The sequence below is a fragment of the Rhinatrema bivittatum genome, chromosome 6 (genome assembly GCF_901001135.1).
Source record: "Rhinatrema bivittatum chromosome 6, aRhiBiv1.1, whole genome shotgun sequence".
Taxonomy (NCBI): domain Eukaryota; kingdom Metazoa; phylum Chordata; class Amphibia; order Gymnophiona; family Rhinatrematidae; genus Rhinatrema; species Rhinatrema bivittatum.
The window spans coordinates 311,535,104-311,558,374 of NC_042620.1; the positions used below are offsets into that span (position 1 = coordinate 311,535,104).

Sequence of the window (23,271 nt, forward strand, 5' to 3'; positions counted from 1 at the left end):
GGTTTATTTGGTTTGGGGGTAGTAACCGCCGTACTATCCAGCATAGCTCCCTGCTTCAACGGCAGGGGAGAAGAAAAACAACCAATAAGGGCTGAATAACACAGTCTGGGTAAAACAAATAAACATGGGTGTAGCTTGCTTATTGCGGCGGTTACTACCCCTACTACCCCTAACTAATCAAGCTTGATATTTCACTACATTAATGGTGGGGGTGGAAGGGAAATAGAACCAAAGAGCTAAGAGAAACAGATAAGTATGAGAAAAAAATGTGAAGCTTGCTGGGCAGACTGGATGGGCCATTTGGTCTTCTTCTGCCGTCATTTCTATGTTTCTATGTTTCTATGTATACACCACACTTTTTTGTGAATGCAAATCTTTTTTTTTTCCACATTTCCTCTTACCGTTGAAGCTTTAGAGCAATATTGGAGTCGCATTAACCGTGTGTATGTATATTGAATAAGGGTATTATCTCCAGGTAGTAGCCTTCATTCCCGCGAGCCACCCCCTCTTCATTCACGTCCTCTAGACTTGATGGATCCACAGTGTTTATCCCATGCCCCTTTGAAGTCCTTCACAGTTCTGGTCTTCACCACTTCCTCCGGAAGGGCATTCCAGGCATCCACCACCCTCTCCGTGAAGAAATATTTCCTGTCATTGGTTCTGAGTCTTCCTCCCTGTGGCTTCAGCTCGTGACCCCTGGTTCTGCTGATTTTTTTCTGACGGAAGAGGTTTGTCGTTGTGTTTGGATCGTTAAAACCTTTCAAGTATCTAAAAGTTTGAATCATATCACCCCTGCTCCTCCTTTCTTCCAGGATGTACATATTTAGATTCTTCAATCTCTCCTCATAAGTCATTTGATGAAGACCCTCCACCTTTCTGGTCGCCCTTCTCTGTACCGCTTCCATCTTGTCTCTGTCTCTTTGTAGATATGGTCTCCAGAACTGAACACAGTACTCCAGGTGAGGCCTCACCAAGGACCTGTACAAGGGGATAATCACTTCCCTTTTCTTACTCGATATTCCTCTCTCTATGCAGCCCAGCATTCTTCTGGCTTTTGCTATCGCCTTGTCACATTGTTTTGCCGACTTCAGATCATTAGACACTATCACCCCAAGGTCTCTCTCCTGCTCCGTGCACATCAGCCTTTCTCCACCCATCAAATACAGTTCATTCGGATTTCCAATCCCCATATGCATGACTTTGCACTTCTTGGCATTGAATCTCAGCTGCCGTATCTTCGACCACTCTTCCAGCTTCCTGAAATCCCGTCTCATTCTCTCCACTCCTTCCGGCACAGCCCCGAGGAGCTGTGCCGGTGTAGAAAGTCACTGGCCCGCAGAGCGGGGTAAGCCAAGCTGAGTTTCCCCAAGTAGCTGGCAGTTCCAGGGACGACCCCGAGGAGCGGGGAAGCCGGCAGACAGGGCTTCTGGAAGTGCAGGGACCACCCTGAGGAGCGGGTTAGCCAGGGAGCGCGAACGGGCCCCTGAGGTGCGGGTACCCGAGTCAAAGTCCTAACCAGTAGGACAGCACATGGGAACCATGGGTCCGAGGAGACAGCAGCAGGAACCAGTAGCGATGGAACTCGTTGCCAAGTCAATAGTGTAGGGCCTGAGGTTCCCACAATACTTTTATGAAAACAAACTACTTACTCTCCACACTGTCAGAAACTCCCACCACATCAACAAGCTTCTTCAATGTGATACTATGTGTCCAAGGCTTCACATAACTTCTACATCATGCATATGACTGCAAACCTGCTCCTTCATGATTTTATTTCACCATTTCATTCAAGATTCACTTTCACAATGGCTCCGCATCATCTTCTTATCCATAAAACTGACTTTACTGAATCTACCACATAATGCACCAACATCCACACCATACAAATTCAACTCTTAAAATGCTGACTTTCTCAACCCCACCTAGTTTCAGCATGTGCATGCATGCGCACAACTGCTAAAGAAACGTCTGCAGTAAGTATTGTGGGATGTAGAAAATAGATACTATTTATTGATGTCTTATAGAAGATGTGGGGGTTGATGTCTTTTTAAATGGGGGGGTCCCCTGAAGAAGACGAAGTGGATTCATCGAAACTAGGTCCTAGTTGGGATATACGAACTGTGGGGGTGGGGGGATTTTTATGTGTAATATTGTGAGGAGGTGTTGTGTATTGTATTTAATAAAATAATTTTTGTATAAATCAAGAACACCACTTTCTGTATTTGAGAATAACTGTTGGTTAATGGTGTGAGATTATTACCCTGGTATTATTTGCCGGGGAAGATACCGTGCCAAGTTCAATCGGCAGTTAGCCAAGGCATTTCAACGCCTGGGCGGATGTCATCTGAGGCATGTGTGGGTGGATGCGCACTGTGCAGAACTGTACGGTCCAGACAGAGCGTATTTGTCAGACATGGGAAATGATTTGTTTCTGCAGGCTTTGCAGAGGGTATTCACTGGTTTAATGCAGGCGCCGTAGCCATTTGGTATGGGAGGCACCCATCCTGTTGATGGCAGAAGGTTACTTCCTGCCCACACATGACAGGATCCCAGGGGCGGTGGCAACCGAGTCCTGGAAAAACTATTGTAATGCTGGGGACTGTATATGAAGCAGGGAGGTGCTGGTAAGGAAGAGAGGGGACTTAAGGCCACCACTTGGCGATTGGCCATTGATGATGATGAATGTCAGGCCTGGTGATTGGGCCTTGACGAACTGATGGCCAAGCACGTTTGTGAGGGTCTCCGGCGGGATCTGCTGTGTAGCAGTTTGCTGGGACCCCTCCAGTAACCAGTCAGGGGGCTTGCAGGGAGCAGGACCACCCCCACCCATTTTCACTTGGGTGGAAGGAAACAGAGATGTTGGCACCTGCCCTGTGGTTGAGATGGCGGAAGGAATTGGTGCCTAAATTAGACTCCCCTGTTAGGGTACTGTAATAAATGGATACGGCCATTTGCATCCCAGTTATGACTCATGTTTTCATTGTGTCTGTGTAATGTTGGTTATCCGTCTTGAATGGGCAGGGGCGGTATAGAACCATGGGTGTCTGGGCTGCCCATTTATTGGCTCAACAACTTAGGAGAGACATTGCTATAAAAGCTCTTCGCTGTGCTTGAGAGAGTTTAGTTCAACTCCTTCCTGTTATTGAATCAAAACTAGAGGCAACTTGGAAGAAAGCATTCTTCTATGTTGCTTCCTATCTATGGAACAAATGTCCAAGGGAATTTTAATTTGTTGAGAACCTAGGAAAATTTAGGAAAGGGAATAAGAGCTACTTTTTATCTTGGACTTTCTGGTCTAGCTATAAATGGTTGTAATGTTACCATTCAATCAAATTATTACACTGGATGTATTTTATATTTTATTTCTGCATATTTGTATCAGTGGACTTAATAGGATATTAATTCTACGTTAGTTTTAGACTTCTATTGCAATGTGTTTCTTGATGATTTAATTTTATTTTTTGTTTATTGTGTTATTGTATTTTTTACTTTTTTATATTTCAATCTGTTATAATTCACTTTCAGCTTTTGTTTAGGTAATGTGGTCAATAAGTCTCATTCAACTAAACTAATTCAAAATATCCTTCCATATATCTTATACTTCCATTTCCCATCTTTTAAAGTAGTGTTTCCCAATCCTAGCCTGAAGGCACACCTATCTAGTTGGGTTTTCATGCTTGACACAATGAATATGCATGACATAGATCTCCAATATAGATAGATAGATAGATATACTGGGTCAGACCGAGGGTCCATCAAGTTCAGCATACTGTTTCTAACAGTGACCAATCCAGGCTACAAGTACCTGGTAAGTACCCAAACACAAAGTAAATCCCATGCTACTGATGCCAGTAATAGCAGTGACTATCCCTAAGTCAAATTGATTATTAGCAGTTAATGGACTTCTCCTCCAAGAACTTATCCAAACCTTTTTTAAACCCAGCTACACAATATGCAAATCAATTCCATGCATATTCATTCAGGATTTCCTGAAAACCTAACTGCTTAGATGTGCCTCCAGGTGAGGGATGGGAAACAGCTCTCGAGCAGTGGTAATCACTCCAAGCCCTCGAGACCCACAAACAGGCCCGGTTTTCAGGATATCCCTAATGAATATGCATGAGCTAGATTTACATACAATGGAGCATTGTGTATGCAAATATATCTCATGTATATTCATTAGGGATATCCTGAAAACCCAACTTCTTTGTATTCCTCAAGAGCTGGGAGAGAATACCACTGCTCTAGAGTGACCCATAGTACTTCCCCTGTCCCCCATATTTGCTAGGGATGTGAATCGTTTTTTGACGATTTAAAATATTGTCCGATATATTTTAAATCGTCAAAAATCGTTAGGGCCACGATACAATACCAATTCCCCCGATTTATCGTCAAAAAATCGTAAATCGGGGGAAGGGGGAGGGCAGGAAAACCGGCACACTAAATCCCCCTAAAACCCACCCCCGACCCTTTAAATTAAATCCCCCCCCCTCGCGAACCCCCCCCAAATGCCTTAAAGTACCCTGGAGTCCAGCGGCGGTCCGAAACGGGCTCCTGCTGTTGAAGCATGTTGTCTTCGGCCGGCGCCATTTTGCAAAATGGCCGCCGCAAAATGGCGGCGGCCATAGACCAACACGATTCGACCGCAGGAGGTCGCTTCCGGACCCCCGCTGGACTTTTGGCAAGTCTTGTGGGGGTCAGGAGGCCCCCCCAAGCTGGCCAAAAGTCTCTGGGGGTCCAGCGGGCGTCCGGGAGCGATCTCCTGCCGCGAATCGTTTTCCGTACGGATAATGGCGCCGGCCATACGTGTATGGCCAGCGCCATTTTCCGTATGGAAAATGGCGCCGGCAGGAGATCGACTGCAGGAGGTCGTTCAGCGAGGGTTCCGGACCTCCGCTGAACGACCTCCTGCAGTCGATCTCCTGCCGGCGCCATTTTCCGTACGGAAAATGGCGCCGGCAGGAGATCGACTGCAGGAGGTCGTTCAGCGAGGGTTCCGGACCTCCGCTGAACGACCTCCTGCAGTCGATCTCCTGCCGGCGCCATTTTCCGTACGGAAAACGATTCGCGGCAGGAGATCGCTCCCGGACGCCCGCTGGACCCCCAGAGACTTTTGGCCAGCTTGGAGGGGCCTCCTGACCCCCACAAGACTTGCCAAAAGTCCAGCGGGGGTCCGGAAGCGACCTCCTGCGGTCGAATCGTGTTGGTCTATGGCCGCCGCCATTTTGCGGCGGCCATTTTGCAAAATGGCGCCGGCCGAAGACAACACGCTTCAACAGCAGGAGCCCGTTTCGGACCGCCGCTGGACTCCAGGGTACTTTAAGGCATTTGGGGGGGGGTTCGCGAGGGGAGGGATTTAATTTAAAGGGTCGGGGTGGGTTTTAGGGGGATTTAGTGTGCCGGTTTTCCTGCCCTCCCCCTTCCCCCGATTTAGCTATGGACCGCCGCTGGATCCCAGGGTAATTTAAGGCATTTGGGGGTGGGGGATTTAATTTAAAGGGTCGGGGGTGGGTTTTAGGGGGTTTTAGTGTGCCGGTTCACGATTTTCACGATATTCTAAACACCCAAACGGCAACGATACGATTCCCTCCCCCTCCCAGCCGAAATCGATCGTTAAGACGATCGAGGACACGATTCACATCTCTAATATTTGCTGTATTTTTGTTGTTTTTGTATTATTCTTCCCATAAAGTACCACTCCTCCTATCTTCCTATCTACCCTGTCTTTTCTGAACAGAGTGTAGCCTAGTATGGCTATATCCCAGTCATAGTCCTCACTGCACCTTGTCTCTTTGATATTGAAAAGATGGAGGCTAACCTTTGCCATTTGGATCTCTACACCTGACCTTCCAGTTTTTCAGTTTTTCCTCCTTCTCCTCCAGACCCCCACCCCCCCCATCTCTGTACCCTTTATCTGTAATTATCAGGTATACTGGCAAGTTTATGACCATGTAAACTTCCAAAACTATCATTTATTGGCATTTATCAACCGCTTTACTGTTTAAAAAACGCTCATAGTTCACTGCTCACCAATTTTCCTCTTTAATATGTATACATTTACTAAGGTAAGTTGCAGTAGAATTCCATACATGGAGAGAAGGTCTATTTAATGGGGAGGGAAGAGGAGGAGGAGGAGGAAACTGAGCTATTGTAAGTAATGTGTTTTGTTTCTAACTATAGGGTGCAGCTGATGGGGCAGTGTTCCTTTTCAGACCAGCCACAGAGGAGAATCTTGACCCAACTTCCTTGTTTGTTGATCTGGAGAAATTTGCACTTGGATTCCGTCATGTAATAGATCAAGTGTGCTACAGATATAAATGGAAGAGCAGCACTCCTTCAAGGGACTCAATGGCCAATATGTTTATGGGGAGCAACAACATATTTTGCAACTATTTGAACCTGCCAGCTAAAAAGCCCCTACTGTACATACTAAAGCACTTAATGCTGTTGTCTAAAAAAGCAGGGCTTGCAAGCCAGGATTATTGTTTTTTGAATGTATGGGATATGATAGGATTACTCACTGGTTTTGAGAACTTTGTGGATGAAGTACCCATCTATGCAACTTTACTCACCTCCATTGTTCTTTACAATGTCAGCCAAGAGATGAAAGCAATGAGAGAAAACAGCAAAACTGCTAATGATCCCGCCGTTCAACAACTGGCATCCACCACTAGAGAGGAAGCAGCAACCAATTCCTTAACTTATACTACTACACTGCAATTTGCATCACAAGTAGCTCAGGACGTCATTGATGAAGGCCTTTTTGAAGCTAGCCTTAAGCAGATAGATGCGAGCCCTGATAACGTAGCAGAGCTTCAGAGTTTGTCACTAAGTCAGAATAAAGACCAAGCAACGGAAGAACGTATTCAGTCATTTGTCCCTGACGGTAATGAGCCAAATGAGAATCTTCCACAAATTCCATCTACTCCTTTCCAAGCCATGAAAAAAGAATATCCATCAAGGTCTCTTCCTTCAGCATTAAAGGATCAACAGGAAGGATTCTCCAAAGGCAAGAAAAACTATGTAAACGCACTGATGGTGGAGGACATTTGGCCATCTCCCATGAGAGAAAATTGGATGGACCAGGGTACAGAATTCAAAATGTCATTTGCAGAGTGGGTTTATCTGCTCAGACTAGGACTACTTGAATACATCAAGCAGTTTGCTTCAGATTTGGTAGATTCCATTTTGAATAATCTGGCGTATGGTGACATACAAGAAGAGGAAATACAAGAAGACCCCATTATAAAATGTGACTTTGATAAAGAGGAAGACATGGCAAGGTTCTTCCTGATGCTTTATGCAAACAAAATACGGGGTCAAATCCTACGCACCATGCTGCTCCTACCACAGCGGGGGCAAATTTGTAATGAACTGCCTTGGAAATTTATGACCAAAGCAGGTGAGAAGATGGAATCTCCAGGAACTGCAAATAGTTCGCAGTCCCCCAATGTCATAAATAACAAGAAAGCCAATATAGACCATGATTCCCAGGGAACTTCAGCTTCTGTGGAAAACACCAATGTGAACCTTGATTCCCAAATGCCTTCTGCAGGGCAACCAAGAAAAGACAGTGAGACGCCAAACCAAACAGGAATGTTTTCCACTCCGGGTCCCAAACTAACGTCCCAGACCTCCCGAAAGGCAGATATACTGGACTGCGTCCATATGCTAATGCAGCATTTCATAAAAGATATGCTTAACAGAACTGACGTTAAATGGTGTCAGGCAATAGCAAGAGAATTGGAGCCTAACCTGTTTTTCCCAATCTGCGATCCAGATAACAAGCCTAGAAGGTCCAGTGTGTTGGGAGCTTTTGAGGAACTGCAAAGAGTCCCCAGTTCCCCACCACAAACCTTAGCCAATCAGATGGTCCCATCAGGCATTCAGGAGGTGATAGATTGTCTGAAGGAAGCTGGCTCCATGTGTACAGAACCAGGGCAGTATAAGTGTTCGGTGGACACAGAGGCGAGGAAAGGATGGTCAATTAAAATTATTACAGCAGCATCTGAAGAAGAGACTCCTGAAGTGCTGGTGATCAACCTGAATTCCCTTGACAGAAAGAATACACGGCAGCTACAGGCGGTGCTTCAGTGGGCAGCTGCCTCCCAGCTCAACATACCCATGATCCACTTCAGGGAAGCAGATGCAGAGGTTCTGGCACAGGTAAGGGATCCTGTACTTCAACCTGCAGCTACAAGGCAAACTTTTCTACTGAGCCAACTGGAGAGACTGGATTGGGAGTCAACAGGTATTCTGGTTTTGGCCTCTGTATTTATTTAATGTCCCTGCCAGGGAGCTAAATTTTGCTGTTCGTTTTGGCTGTTCATTCCTGGTTAACACTCTAAAAGGTTCTCCAGTTCCCCCATTGGTGCTGTGCCTACAGTCCAATTCTCATCTAATATCCACAAATCTGAGACATATGCAGGCTTTCCTGTAGCCACAGAAACTCTATAACAGAACCTGCTTCCCACTGTCTTCCAAACTCTCTCCCTCCCCCAGTTTTGAGCTCATTATAGCGCCTGCTGTACCACCCTTGTGAGGTCTCACTCTCTTAGCAGGCAATGCGGTTCTCTTGACAGGCTCCACTCTTCTCCTAAGCTCTTGCTGTCACCCTCTCCCGACAAACCGCACTTTTAGGGCTTTACACTGCCACTTTCTCCTGCCAGCTCGTGCTTTTCTAGTCTTACTCTGTCGGTCTATTCCATCAGGTTGCAATCTACTCCTAGTCTCATGCTGTCTTGATCTCCTGCTGGGCCATGGACATCTCAGTCTTATGATGTCATTCTCTCCTGCTGGACCTCTCTGTTCTAGTCTCATGCTGTCACTCTCTCCTGCTGGATCTCTCTTCTCCTAGTCTCATGCTGTCACTCTCTCCTGATGGATCTCTCTTCTCCTAGTCTCCTGCTGTCACTCTCTCCTGCTGGATCTCTCTTCTCCTAGTCTCCTGCCGTCACTCTCTCCTGCTGGATCTCTCTGTTCTAGTCTCATGCCGTCACTCTCTCCTGCTGGATCTCTCTGTTCTAGTCTCATGCCGTCACTCTCTCCTGCTGGATCTCTGTTCTAATCTCATGCTGTCACTCTCTCCTGCTGGATCTCTCTGTTCTAATCTCATGCTGTCATTCCTGATGGATCTCTCTGTTCTAGTCTCATGCTGTCACTCTCTCCTACTGGATCTCTCTGTTCTAGTCTCCTGCTGTCACTCTCTCCTGCTGGTTCTCTCTGTTCTAGTCTCCTGCTGTCACTCTCTCCTGCTGGATCTCTCTGTTCTAGTCTCCTGCTGTCACTCTCTCCTGCTGGATCTCTCTGTTCTAGTCTCATGCCGTCACTCTCTCCTGCTGGATCTCTCTGTTTTAATCTCATGCTGTCATTCCTGATGGATCTTTCTTTTCTAGTCTCATGCTGTCACTCTCTTATTGGGTCTTTCTTCTTTCTTCATGCTGTCACACTCTTGAGCTGGGTAACACTCTTCTAGTCTTGCAGTAAACTGGGACATGCCATACTTTTCTTGTTATCCCCTGTTCTGCGCACTCCACCCTCTTCCCCATTCCCATTTCTCTTTCTTATTAATTCCCAGCAAACCAAGTGATGCCAGCATTCAAAAGTGCTTCCATGCTTCTTTAATCAGTGGATGAAATGGCCACGCTTTATTTATTTATTCCCAACATTAACTGTGAAAACCATGTATTAATATAATTACCCAAGTGGAATGGGGTGGGGAGAGAGGCAACTTGAACTGTTTATCTAACAGTACTGTATGAATGCTTCTACAAAGAGCATACGGCCATGGCAGCCCTGTGCTGTATACCTCTGCCTCATTTTATCCTAGCCTTTTCCAGGTCACCACTACCATGATATGAGCAAATATTCAATTTAGATCATTGTTAGCCATCCTGAACCCTCCACCCAAGCCCAGATATCAAAAGTGTGGGTCACTATTAGACAAATGTCCACATCTAATCAGGTGCTCTCTACTTTTTGGATCCTAAACAACTGTACCCAAGCTTTACCCCCTAGATGACTGATTAGTAAATTAGAAGGTTGGACTTGCCTCCCTCCCTCCCCCCCGCCAGTGGGGTGGTTAAGTTAAAGAGCGTTCCTTACAGTTAACATTGGGACTAAATAAAAGCTGTAGCTGTTTCACCCGCTGTTTAACGATGCATGGGAGAACTTTGGAACAGGGTTCTTTGGGTCTGGAAGTGATCATATCTGATGATCTTAAAGTGGCAAAATAGGTAGATAAGGCAACAGCAATAGCCCAAAGGCAGAAATGCTGTAGCAGGGACATGGTTATGAGCTCAAGTGCCAAACACCTGGAATCTACAGGTTGGTGGGTGCCAGTGGAAGTCCTCCATTCACTGAGGCCAGTGTAATAAGGTGTGCTCGGCCCAGCGCCCACTTTAACCCTCAGAGGTATGCACCAGTTTTGCGCTCAGACTTTACTGCTGATGCAGCAAGGAGATTTACGCAAATTCCATGCTATTCATGGCATTAGCTGTTATCCTCCAGTGCAGAGAGGTGCACTGGCCTAACTCATGCCTTCTTAGTGCTGGAAATCTAACTCCTACTTCGAGGTGGAGCAAAGCTTCCAGGGCTAATGTTAATCTACAGGCGGAGATCCAGTGCCAGGATCTGTGTAGTTGGTACATTTTATGCATAGAAAACATGTTTTGTGCACAAAAAGGATGATTTCTGTACGTAAAATATGATTTATGCACACAAAAAAATGCTTTTTGTGCTGAAAACATTTTTGTCTGCATAACTCATATTTTAAACACAGAAAATGTGATTTCTGCGCATAACTCATGTTTTATTGTACGCTAAGCCTTTTCTTTCTGCACGTTTTCCAGTTTCTGTGCATTTGTTAACTCCCAATACATTAGCTTGCTGCACTGGGGAGTTACAAAAATATTGGCTTGTGCATTAAGAAACTCTGCGCTGAATATCAGGGCACAGTTTCAACGCTCAGCCTTTTACATTGGCCCCACTGTTAGCTGGGAACTGTGGGCCCCTTCAGTACTCATAATTACTATGGATGGCACTATGGCCACTTATTCCGTAGACTCAGCATTGCTGATGTCCTTTCGTGGATTGCAAACTGGCTAAAAGACAGGAAACAGAGAGTAGTATTAAATGGACAATTTTCTCAGTGGAAGGGAGTGGACAGTGGAGTGCCTCAGGGATCTGTATTGGGACCCTTACTTTTCAATATATTTATAAATGATCTGGAAAGAAATACGACGAGTGAGATAATCAAATTTGCAGATGACACAAAATTGTTCAGAGTAGTTAAATTACAAGCAGATTGTGATAAATTGCAGGAAGACCTTGTGAGACTGGAAAATTGGGCATCCAAATGGCAGATGAAATTTAATGTGGATAAGTGCAAGGTGATGCATAAAGGGAAAAATAACCCATGCTATAATTACACAATGTTGGGTTCCATATTAGGTGCTACAACCCAAGAAAGAGATCTAGGCGTCATAGTGGATAACATATTGAAATCATCGGTTCAGTGTGCTGCGGCAGTCAAAAAAGCAAACAGAATGTTGGGAATTATTAGGAAGGGAATGGTGAATAAAACGGAAAATGTCATAATGCCTCTGTATTGCTCCATGGTGAGACCGCACCTTGAATACTGTGTACAATTCTGGTCGCCGCATCTCAAAAAAGATATAATTGCGATGGAGAAGGTACAGAGAAGGGCTACCAAAATAATAAGGAGAATGGAACAACTCCCCTATGAGGAAAGACTAAAGAGGTTAGGACTTTTCAGCTTGGAGAAGAGACGGCTGAGGGGGGATATGATATAGATGTTTAAAATCATGAGAGGTCTAGAACGGGTAGATGTGAATCGGTTATTTACTCTTTCAGATAGTAGAAAGACTAGGAGGCACTCCATGAAGTTAGCATGGGGCACATTTAAAACTAATCGGAGAAAGTTCTTTTTTACTCAACGCACAATTAAACTCTGGAATTTGTTGCCAGAGGATGTGGTTAGTGCAGTTAGGGGTAGATTTTCAAAAAACGCGAATAGGCGTACTTTTGCTGGCGCATCAGGCGCCAGCAAAAGTACGCTGGATTTTAGTAGATACGCGCGGAGCCGCGCGTATCCACTAAAATCCTGGATCGGCACGCGCAAGGCTATGAATTCTGTATAGCCGGCGCGCGCCGAGCCGCGCAGCCTACCCCCATTCCCTCCAAGGCCGCTCCAAAATCGGAGCGGCCTTGGAGGGAATCCTCTAATGCCCTCCCCTCACCTTCCCCTCCCTTCCTCTACCTAACCCACCCGCCCGGCCCTGTCTACACCCCCCCTTACCTTTCTCCGGGGATTTACACCTCCCGGAGGGAGAAGTAAATCCCCGCGCGCCAGCGGGCCTGTTGCGTGCCAGGACGCGACCTGGGGGCGGGTACGGAGGGCGCGGCCACGCCCCGGACCGCCCGGGCCGTAGCCACGCCCCCGTACCCGCCCCCAAAATGCTGCCGACACGCCCCCTAAACGCCGCGACGACCGGGCCCGCCCCCGACACGCCCCTGACACGCCCCCCTCGGAGAACCCCGGGACTTACGCGAGTCCCGGGGCTCTGCGCGCGCCGGTAGGCCTATGTAAAATAGGCTCACCGGCGCGCAGGGCCCTGCTCGCCTAAATCCGCCCGGTTTTGGGCGGATTTAGGCGAGCAGGGCTCTGAAAATCCGCCCGTTAGTATAGCTGTGTTTAAAAAAGGATTGGATAAGTTCTTGGAGGAGAAGTCCATTACCTGCTATTAAGTTCACTTAGAGAATAGCCACTGCCTTTAGCAATGGTAACATGGAATAGACTTAGTTTTTGGGTACTTGCCAGGTTCTTAAGGCCTGGATTGGCCACTGTTAGAAATAGGATGTTGGGCTTGATGGACCGTAGGTCTGACCCAGTATGGCATTTTCTTATGTTCTTATGCTCTGCCTGGGACAGTAGTGAGTCCGGATTACGCTGCAGCTCCAACTCTGCACTCTGCCAACAGAGACTATTGTGGGCAGGGAAGTGCTAGAGCTTAACCGCTTTTGCTACCAAGTGGCTGCATTTCCAAGACTGCCATTGGGCTACATCAGGGCTTTCCAAACCTGTCATGGGTGACTCCCAGGCAGACGGGTTTTCATAGTATCCACAACGGATATGCGTGAGATAAATGTGCGTACACCAGAGACCCAGTATATGCATATTCATCGTGGATATCCTGAAAACTAACTGTCTGTGGAGGCCTCAGGACAAGTTTGGGGGGGGGGGCCTGGGCTAGATGACCTTAATTAAAAAGGTGATTGTGGATGAGGCCGTATGGCTAAAGAGTCAAGAGGCCTTGTAGATTGGTAGAATGCCGTAGGTTTTTCCCAGACGGCACCCTCTAGCACCACCACCTCCTTGGGTACTGCTAGGAAATGAGCAGAGGTGGAGTTTGAAGGCCTCCCTCAGCTGCTGATTTAGACAGATGCCGAACTGCTGACAGCACACAAGGTGCCCGAGCGCAGGCTGCTGAAGCTTGTTTTCCCTTTCCTTGTAACTTTTCTTCTTTCGATTTCTACTTTAACAGAGCAATTACCTCAAGGTCTGGCTCAGTGGCAAGTACTCTGCACTGCCATGCCAAGGACCTGGAGCTCATTCCTGGTCCCTCTGCGTCAGAGCTAGGGCCGGAGAAGGTCATTTTTTTGCCATCATTCAGTGTTGGCAGCTAATGACAATTCTTAGGGTCTGTGTTGTTGGGTTCAAGAGGGATCCGATTTGTGGTCCCTGGCAAAGGACTTTCACTATAACAGCTGATCTCATGAGGGAAGCGGACAATAGAGGAAAACTCCAGGGTGTTGGGAATGAAGGCTTTTAGCATCATAGCTCGATAGAGGCCAGTTCCAATAATAATAATCATTTTTTAAATTTATATTCCATCTTTTGTGACATTTCAGGTACTGTAGATATTTCCCTATCCTCAGAGAGCTTACAGTCTAAGGGGGGGATCATTTACTATGCTACGATATTTTAGCGCAGGAGGGGCAAAATATCATGGGGCTGATCTTGCAAGAGTTGGCCCCAGGAATTTGGGATGGGGGAAGAGGAGGGAGAGGTAGGAAGGAAGATGGGTTGGGGGTGGGTTCCAGGATTTGGGGAAAAGGGGAGAGGGAGGAAGGAAGGGAGGCTCCAAGATCTGACAGGAAGAATTCCAGGACAAGTTTGTTGATGCATTCCTCGCCCCTCAATGTATTTGGCAATGAATTCCTGAGATCCAGACTGGCGACTGCAAAAAACGTGTTGTCCAGTTTCACACAATCTCAGATGGCGAAAAGAGGGCACTTTCATATATTTGCGCCCTTGCGAGCAATCCTGGCGAGGGGGGGACATATAAATTGAAGTGCTAAAAGATAATATTGCACAGTGGCAACTTCCCACTTGAATATTATTAGTATCATCTTAAACTTGAGATGCCAGATTATTGGAAGCCAGTGCATAGACTGCAGAGCTGGAGAGAGCTATGTTCACAACGCAGTACCCCCTGCAATCGACCGAGCACAGGTCTCAATGCAGCCGCAGAAAGCCCCAGGTTTATAGCATTGCAGTCAGCTAGGCCACTAATCACAATATTCTGAACCACCAAATGAAAGCAGCTGGGGGGGCAACAGGAGAGGATGGGGTGAAAGAAGGCCGGGGAGCAGGAGCAGAGATTGCGCTGGCTGGGGGACGGGGGATACTGGCGATCAATCTGGCCTAGGGGTGTGACGGAAAGGAAAAGAATGGGGGGACGGAGCTGAGGGAGATGAAGTATTGGTGATCGGACTGGCCGGGGATGAGAGGAGTGAGAAGGGGGGGGGGGGGGAAGGAGGGAGAGATTTAGGTAGTTGGGGGTGATGGGGGTGAGAGAGAAAGCAAGGACGGAAGTGGGCAGGTGGGTCAGAAGGGAATGGGGAGAAAGCTGGCTGGGAGGCAGAGACTGGAATGGGAGGAATGGGGAAGGAAGTACCAAGATATGAGGCTTGGGGAAGCAGCGTGGAAGACAGATACGAGGTATAGGGAAGGAAGGGAAGATATGGAAGGAAAACTAGAGGAGAGGATCAAGGGTCACCACTAAAGGGTCACCACTAAAGGGTGGTGAAAGTTAGGGAAGGTTATGCCAAACTCATGGTGCTTAGAAGGCTAAAACCCCTATTAACCCAAGCAAACTTTAGAACTGTTCTTCAAGCACTTATATTCGCGAGCACAGACTATTGTAACACACTCTTCCTTGGATTACCATATACAACACTAAGACCCCTACAAATCCTACAGAACTCTGCAGCCAGAATTCTAACTGGAAAAAGCAGAAGAGATCACATCACTCAAACACTCGCTGAATTACACTGGCTGCCAATCGAACAAAGAGTGAAATTTAAAACACTATGCACAATCCACAAACTAATCTATGAGGAAAATACTGACTGGCTAAACACTGCACTACGACTACACGTCCCCCAGAGAAATCTAAGATCAGCCAATAAAGCTCTGCTAACCATTCCCTCTGTAAAGACAGCAAAACTGACACAAGTAAGAGAGAGAGCACTATCTCTTAGCTGGTCCAATATTATGGAACACACTGCCACTCGAAATAAGACTAATGAAAGATCTAAAACTCTTTAAGAAAAAGTTTAAAAACATGGCTCTTCAAAAAAGCTTTTCACAATGAGAGTGGGGAGTAAGGAATACTAGCGGACAAGAAAGAGAAATCCGGCAGACTGTTAAAAGTCAACAAATAGCAGCTATCCCTTCTTTATTATTTTTTCTCATACCTAAAGATTAATTTAAGAGTACAGTATTCTCATATATGGATATCCTATTATTCATATAAATGGAATTTCCATTCCACAATCCAAATAGCGTATATTATTTGAATCATGTAACCGAAACTTTATTGGCACCTACTAGCTAATTTATAATCCTAACCAGACTTATTTATGTGCCTATCTGTAAACCGTTGTGATGGTATACTACTAAACGACGGTATAGAAAAGTTTATAAATAAATAAATAAACCAAAGGATTTTGGTCCTGGAAAGGACTCGGCACGTGTCAGCACTGTGCAGAGCCAACCGCGCTCTGGGAAGTGCAACATTTCCAAAGCGGTTACTTCCAGCAGGAAGCAGAGGTTTCTTTTCCTCAGCTCTAGTCCAGGCCAGTAAATCCTCCCTCCCTCTTCTTTGCTTCTGGTGGGAGAAAGGCGAAGGCCTCCCACCATCACCGGCAGTGAAGCCTATCCCGTAACCCTTGGTGTCATAAATCCAAAACATACAAACGCAAATGCAGCTCAGGGCCCTGCTTGTGGTTCTTGCTTGAGGGCTTTCCCTAAGCAGGGCTGGTGCTAGGTTTTTTTGCTGCCCTGTGCAAACAATTATTGTGCTTCCCCCATCCCCCATTCCCTTGGGGGGGGGGGGGGGGGAGAGTCCCATGGCTCTCTCCACACTTGCCTCTTTCCAAACTCCATGCCTGCTGAGACAGAATGCCATTGCCCATAAAGCAGGAGGCACCGCTACAAACATTTTGCACCATTGACGCAAAGTGCTGGCCATTTACGTCAGTGACATCTCTAGACATGGAACAAATAAACCCTTATGCAGCAAATAAACCCTTAGCCTGCTTAAACCAGCTAGTAAAACTATCACTAAATGATTAGATAGCATTAATTAATAACATTCAGGGGCGGATTGGCCCATCGGGGGATCGGGATCCCCCGGTGGGCCGGTCGCTCTAGTCACGTGGTCTGCCGAGCGCGGGCTCGACAGAGCCGCGCTCGGCAGACCACGTGGTATCTCCGGGGCCGGCCGGGGCAGTGAATCCCCGGGCCGGTCGTCAGCGGGAATCTGCCTCTGATAACATTCTTCTATATGGGAGTGAAGATCAGGGTCTATACACAGAATAGGACAAAAATGACAAGAGGCATGGCACCTTATAGGCTTAACCAATTTACTGAGGCAAGAGCTTTCGAGACAGCATCCATTTCGTCAGATGCACTCTGTCCTCAATAAACTGGTGAGTCTGTAAGGTGCCACCTGCCTCTTGACATTTTTGCTACACCAGACTAACATGGCTATTCCTCTGAAGATTTTCACAGGGTAGGACAGAATCCCCAATATAAACCCTGCACCTGCATTCATGGAAACTCTCCCAACAAGGGGTGCAGAGCATAACAAGGACATTTCCCATTGGCAAACACCATATAAAAATAATATTCAAAATACACCTCCTGTTAAGAAAACAGAGCAAATCAGGCTGCAAGAGATCCCTACACAGAAACCATGCACTTCCTGTTAAGAAAACAGAGCAAATCAGGCTGCAAGAGATCCCTACACAGAAACCATGCACTAGCAGAATTCCTCACCTCGGACAAAAATGTACAGCACAGAGACGCTCACCAAATACACAATAAACAGACCATAAAATACAAATAGAAAATGTGCAGGCAAAAACTGAACTGGAAACTGCGTCAGATTCTGTATGCAGTGCAGCAACAGAAAAACAGAATCATCATACACCACAAACAAGAAATATAAAATATCAACCATACTAATAAGAAGAATAAATATTTCAAAACGGCTAATGAACAGAATAACATCCAATAATTAAAAACTCAGTAAAATTAAAAAATTTTTTACCAAACACCAATAAAAGATTTCAAAACAGCAGACCTAAAAAACCTCAAATAATTAAAACTAATAGGGATTTAAAAAATTCTCTACACTTCATACCTGTGATCTTTTGTTTTTCACTCACCCTAAGGGGCCGATGCAATACAGTGCGCTCAGCCACCTGATTTCTTAACTCGGGCATGGTGCCCGCAGTCAGGCGCGGGTTAAATAGGCGCTAATCCACCCCCTAATGCAATAGGGGGATTAGCGCCTTTTTAACCCACGTCTGACGTGGAGTGAATGTAATAGCGCTCATCACATGCAAATGCATGTGAATGACGCTATTACTCATTCACTCTGCATGCAAAAAGATAAATGTGCATCTGAGACGCACATTTATCGCTCAGATATTAACGCCTGCCTGTTAATAGCTGAACGCATTGAAAAGAAGTACAGAAAAGTAGAAAAAACTGCTTTTCTGTACTTCTTTTAAAAGTTAAAAAAAACCTCAGCCTGCTGCATTGAAGACCGATGCCGATATGCTCGGCGTGGGTTTTCATAACCAGCCAGCTGCGTTATGAAAACAGACTCTGATAAACTCGACGCTGGTTTTCATAACCGTTCGACCCTAGCGCCTCCTTGCTAACGCGACCCCCCTAATAGTAATATAGCATGGCGCCCCCCTTGCAGGCACCATGCCCGAGTTAAGAAAGCAGGTGCTGACTTTTCAGCGCCCGCTTTCCGCGCTTATTTTTGCATCGGCCCTAAAGATTGTTGTAGATTATTGAGGGAAGAAGAGGGTACACAAATTTTATTCTCTCCCTCTTTCATTCACATATAGTCTAACACACATTTATTCTCTCTCTCACACATACACACACACACACACACACACACTCACTTACACACACATACACATACACAGACACTCTCAGACTCACACATACACACACACACACACACACTCACTCACTTACATACACAGACACTCTCAGACTCAATGGCTCTCTCCCTCACATATACAAAGGTACACTTGCACTCATTGGCTGTCTCTCTCTTGCACAAGCTCACATACACACTTGCACAGATACTCTCATACGCACTGGTTCTCTCTCTCTCACATGCACATTCAAAGGCTTTCATACATATGCACAAGCTCTCACACACTCATTGGCTTTCTCTTCCATACACACAAGCTCTATGATAGGCTCTGTCTTACTCGGCCTCCTTCTTCAGCCGCTGCCAGAGAGGATGTGCCGTGGCCCTGCTGGGCCTGTTGCTGTTCACCACGGGTGGGAGAGGAGGTGCCAGCAGCTCGCTGTGTGTCTCATTATTTGGCCACAGCAGGAGGGTATGCTGAGGCAAAGGAGGTGCTGGAGGTCTGCTGGGCCTGTTGCTGTTTACCACGAATGGCAGAGGAGATGCATGCTGGAGGTGAAGGGCCAGGGCTCTACTGGGCCTCTCACTATTTGGCCGCGGCAGGAGGTGAGGTGCTGGAGCCCTGCTGGGCCTGTTGCTCTTCACTGCGAGCAGAAGGGGAGACGTGGGAGGGAGGGGAGATGCAGGGGCCTTTTCTTCGGCCATCAGTGTGAAGGGATCCATCTGCAGCCATAAAAGCAGAGGCACTTGCATTTTGTGGGCAGTGCTCCGCCCATGCCAATGCGTCCGGGTCTGAGGTCAATTCTGCTAGCTGTTGCTGCTCTCAGCCTGGTTATTGGCTGTGCGGCAGTGCGGAACCAGGAACTTAACAAAAATACTGCTTGGAGGAATCACAGCCACTCTGCTCATTGGGAGCAATTAGCCTCATTCCCTTACATTTTCACCACTGTCTGCAGGGTAGGCTCTGAATCAGCTGACCCTGATGGCTCCCTTGCCGCCGCCTTCCCGAGTGTGCCGTCCCATGCAATTGCATGATATGCACACCCAGTAGCGCCGGGCCTATCCCTAAGTCTCCTAAAAAAAAACCCTATGCAGACGTCAGAGTCCACCAATATAAACACAATCTTTAGGCATACAAAAGAGTTTGTGTAAGCCAACTGTGTTTGACCCATGCATCTGCTAAACTTACTCATCAAACTTTAACCTCAGCTCCCCCGCCCTTAGGCAAAGTGACTGCCAGAATCCCACGAAAAGAGAACCTTTCTGTGGATGTAACTGGTTGCTAAGGAAACCCCTTGTCGGTGCTTTCCCAGCGTCTGCTTCCAGGTCTTCTGCTCCAGAGAAGGGTCATTCCATCACCACTTCCATAGCTTCCTCCTCCAGTGTGTTTAGTGCTGTTTGACCCGACTTTTTGGGCTTTCTGTGCTGATCACCACACCCTCTCAAGCCCTCCCAGCTCTCAGAGGACCCTCCCCCCCCCCGGCTCCCATTGCTCTTGGTCTATCCTGGAAACTGTGAATTTGTGCCCTGTACTTTATTTATTTAAAAGACTTCTTACCCGCTCTTCCATAGTTCAGGTACGTGGCCTGGGTCCGATCCCCAGACCTTGATCCATTCCCATGGCTGGGTCAAGGTCAGGTCGCTGCCATTTTGAAAAATGGTGCTGACCAGGCCGGGTATGAGGGTGCACCCTGGTCCCACCGTGGGACCTGCAACTTGATTTTAAGGTTTGTGTGTGCGGGAGGAGGGGATCGGGGACATACGTTTGGGGATTTGAGCTTTCAGGGGTGGGGCGAGGGTGGGCATCTGGGAAGGCGGGGTCCTCCAGACCCAGACCACTTATTTTTTTTTCTCTTTTGGGGGTGGGGTGGGAAGGGGAGCCACTGAGCTACTAATGTTTTCTTTAACATCACTCTTGGAAGGGGGGTGGGGAGGGCTGGGGCTGTCACCACTGGACACTCTTTGTAATTTTTTTATTTTGGGGGAGTTGAGGCCACCTCGATTGGCGACTCCAGATTGAGCTGGGGGTCAACCCTGACCCCCCCCCCCCAACTCAACGTCCATGTTTTCCCGGGAAATCATTTTTTTTTGGGGGGGGGCCAGTGGCCCTTTAAAACGATGGCGGTCCCTTGAGTTTGGAGCTGCCACTGCGTTAAAGGGATGCTAGGCGTCTACTTTTGCCCCGCAGTGTTTGACCGGGAGACAAAAGAGCACGCCTTGGAGCCGCACAGTTTTTTCATGGGAGGGGCCCCACTATCGCAGCAACACCCCCTGCGATAGCGGGGACCCCTCTGCGAAAATATATCACGGCTTAGTGGCTCTAGGCCTTTGTTTGCTCAGGCAGAAAGATCTCCGATGCAGCCCTTCAGGATTCTGGGGGGATGCCCGTCCCTTTACACCGATCAGTCTTGTCCAAAATATCTTCAAAAACAGCAAGTCCTCACGCCTTATCCTCCTCCAAGTCACAAGACCCCCAAGGACGAGGCAAGGACCACCCAGAACTCCTGCTCCTTCTCACTCTAGTCGCCTTCCCACTAAATCGCTGAGCAAACCGCAGGGGGTTTCTATCCCCCACTGAAGATTCCCCTAGAAAGGGAGATTACATCCAGGGGAGGATTCTCAAAAGACAAAAATCCCCTCCCACTGCCCAGGACGGAAACCTGGGGAATATGTTAGTGACGGGCACAGCCAGGTCACATGTATTTTACTGAATTTTGCCCCTTATGTTAGCCGCTTTGGGTCCTTTGAAAGGAAAGGGGTAGAAACAGGAGGAGGGAGCAGAGGGAAGAGTGCAGGAGGGAGGAGAAGAGAGAGAGATAACAGCAGGAAGGGAAGAGAGCACACTGGATGAGGGGAGGAGAGAAAAGGGGGATGCAAGGGGATATGGAGGGCTGGAAGGAAGTGGGATGTGCTGAGAGGAGGGGAAAGGAAAAGCTTAGGGCGAGGAGAAGGGTAGGAGGGAAAAAGAGGCAAATGAAAAGATGGGATGAGCAGCAGTGAGAGACAAAGAGGAGGGGAAAGGGGGATGGAAGAATGAGAGTGAAAGGTAAAAGATGTGAGGAGAGAAAAAAGTGAAAAGATAACAGAGGCAGCGAAGAGAAAAAGAAGAGGGATCAGATGGATGGAAGCAGGAGAGTTGAGGAAAAAAACAGGACACAGGGTGAAAACATTTATTTTCAAGTTAAATATTGCATAGTGACGTTTGAATATTTTAAATTATATATTGCATCTACGTTTTTTATTTATCTTTAGGACCTGGCAGTTTCCTTCTCCTTCTTTGGGCTTCCAGCTCAACCAGAACCAGGCCTGTGATCTGGCACCATGAGCTTTCAGTCACAGCTGGCCAGGGATTTTGCCCCCCGCTTTGTATCCAGCCGTCGCAGTGACAGTCCTCGGTGGCAGGCCACGCACACTGGCTCCTTCTGGAAATCAGGAATCCTAAAACTGGCCACTAAGTGTCTCCTTATCAGCATCCCCACAGTATTGCCCCAGTTCTGGCTGACCTAGGGAGTGGAAGTGAGCTGGGAGCGAAACCCAGCACTGCCACTGAGCCAATCCTGGGGATTTTTGTATTCATTTTTTTTCTTTCCCCTGGCAGTTTCTCTCTGTTCCTTTGAGCTTCCAGCTCAGTCAGAACTGGTCTAGATTAGGCTCCTGCACCGTGGACCTTCATCCCCTTTTCTTGTAAAATAATCTTCCATAGCCCAGCCTTACCGTGGTTTTCCTTGGCTGGGGAGCCACGGACCGTGATTCTCTCTGGAGACTGCTACGTGTACATCCTGGTTCTGACCAGCTCTGTGTTACTTTTGAGCCATGGTTAAGACTCCTTTCCCCCAGATCTGTGAGCGCTTCCGCCATAACATTTCCAGCCCTGGCCCCAGGGGAAGCAAACACTCAGCCTGGGAATCAAGCCCAAGGGTGTGCAGCATTGCTGCCTATTCACCGGGCCTGCCCATTAAATTGTTTTTAAAATTACACGTGTTTACATGTCTAATAAGCGACACGTGGCACTAGCCTCCTCTGTTAATGAGTAAGTAGTAGATTTCCCATATTTTTTCCTGTGAGAGGGAGGCAGAGAAGCTTTGCCACATGCTGTCACTTTTCTCGGCCCCCCCATCACCCACACAGTTTCCCGAAAGTGTGGATTAAATGCCTCTTGAAAGTCTTAAATTATTGTATAGTAGATGTGCATGTGTTTAAACTTGGTATATGACAGTGTTTTTCTGTGCCGGCCTGAACAGTGGTACATTTCAAAGCGCAAGATGTCCTAAGAAAACAAAACACCGTTATACTATTTGGTTCCACGTTCCCGTCTGCTAATAACGCTAAAAGGGGGGAGGAGGAGATGAAAAGCTATTAACGAGTAGAAGACAAGCTCTGAAATTTTCCTTTAGTTATTTAAACCTAATTCAAAACCAAGAGCAATCAAGGTTTCAGAAACCCAAGACCAAAACCAGAACATGAGCATTTTGGTTTTGGAAACAAACAATCCCAGGGCTTGGCTCATCTCTAGTGTATAATTTAGCACAGAATGCTACAGTCTACGCTGCATCTCCGGTGCCCCCTGCATCAGCAGAGAATGCCAGGGCTCAGATTACTGCTGCACCATGTGACAGCTTTTGGGAAAATATGTGAATGACACCCTGACCTAGATTTAATGTGCTTTAAATATTTCTTAACGTACATGCACACTGTTTGTCTATCTATATCTTTCTGTGTAGCTCTCTATGTATACTGTATGTTTACAGAGTCACAGACTATTTAATATGACCATGGG

General features: G+C 47.0%; 1 protein-coding gene across 1 annotated transcript in view; it reads left to right on the forward strand.

The window, feature by feature from the left end:
* The window catches only part of AKAP4 (A-kinase anchoring protein 4), a 116,949-nt gene that overhangs the window by 78,201 nt on the left and 15,477 nt on the right, over positions 1-23,271 (forward strand). Inside the window, exon 4 of the mRNA XM_029607478.1 lies at positions 6,181-8,166. Within this exon, the coding sequence (XP_029463338.1) occupies positions 6,181-8,166 (1,986 nt within the window). The remainder of the gene's footprint in view (positions 1-6,180; positions 8,167-23,271) is intronic.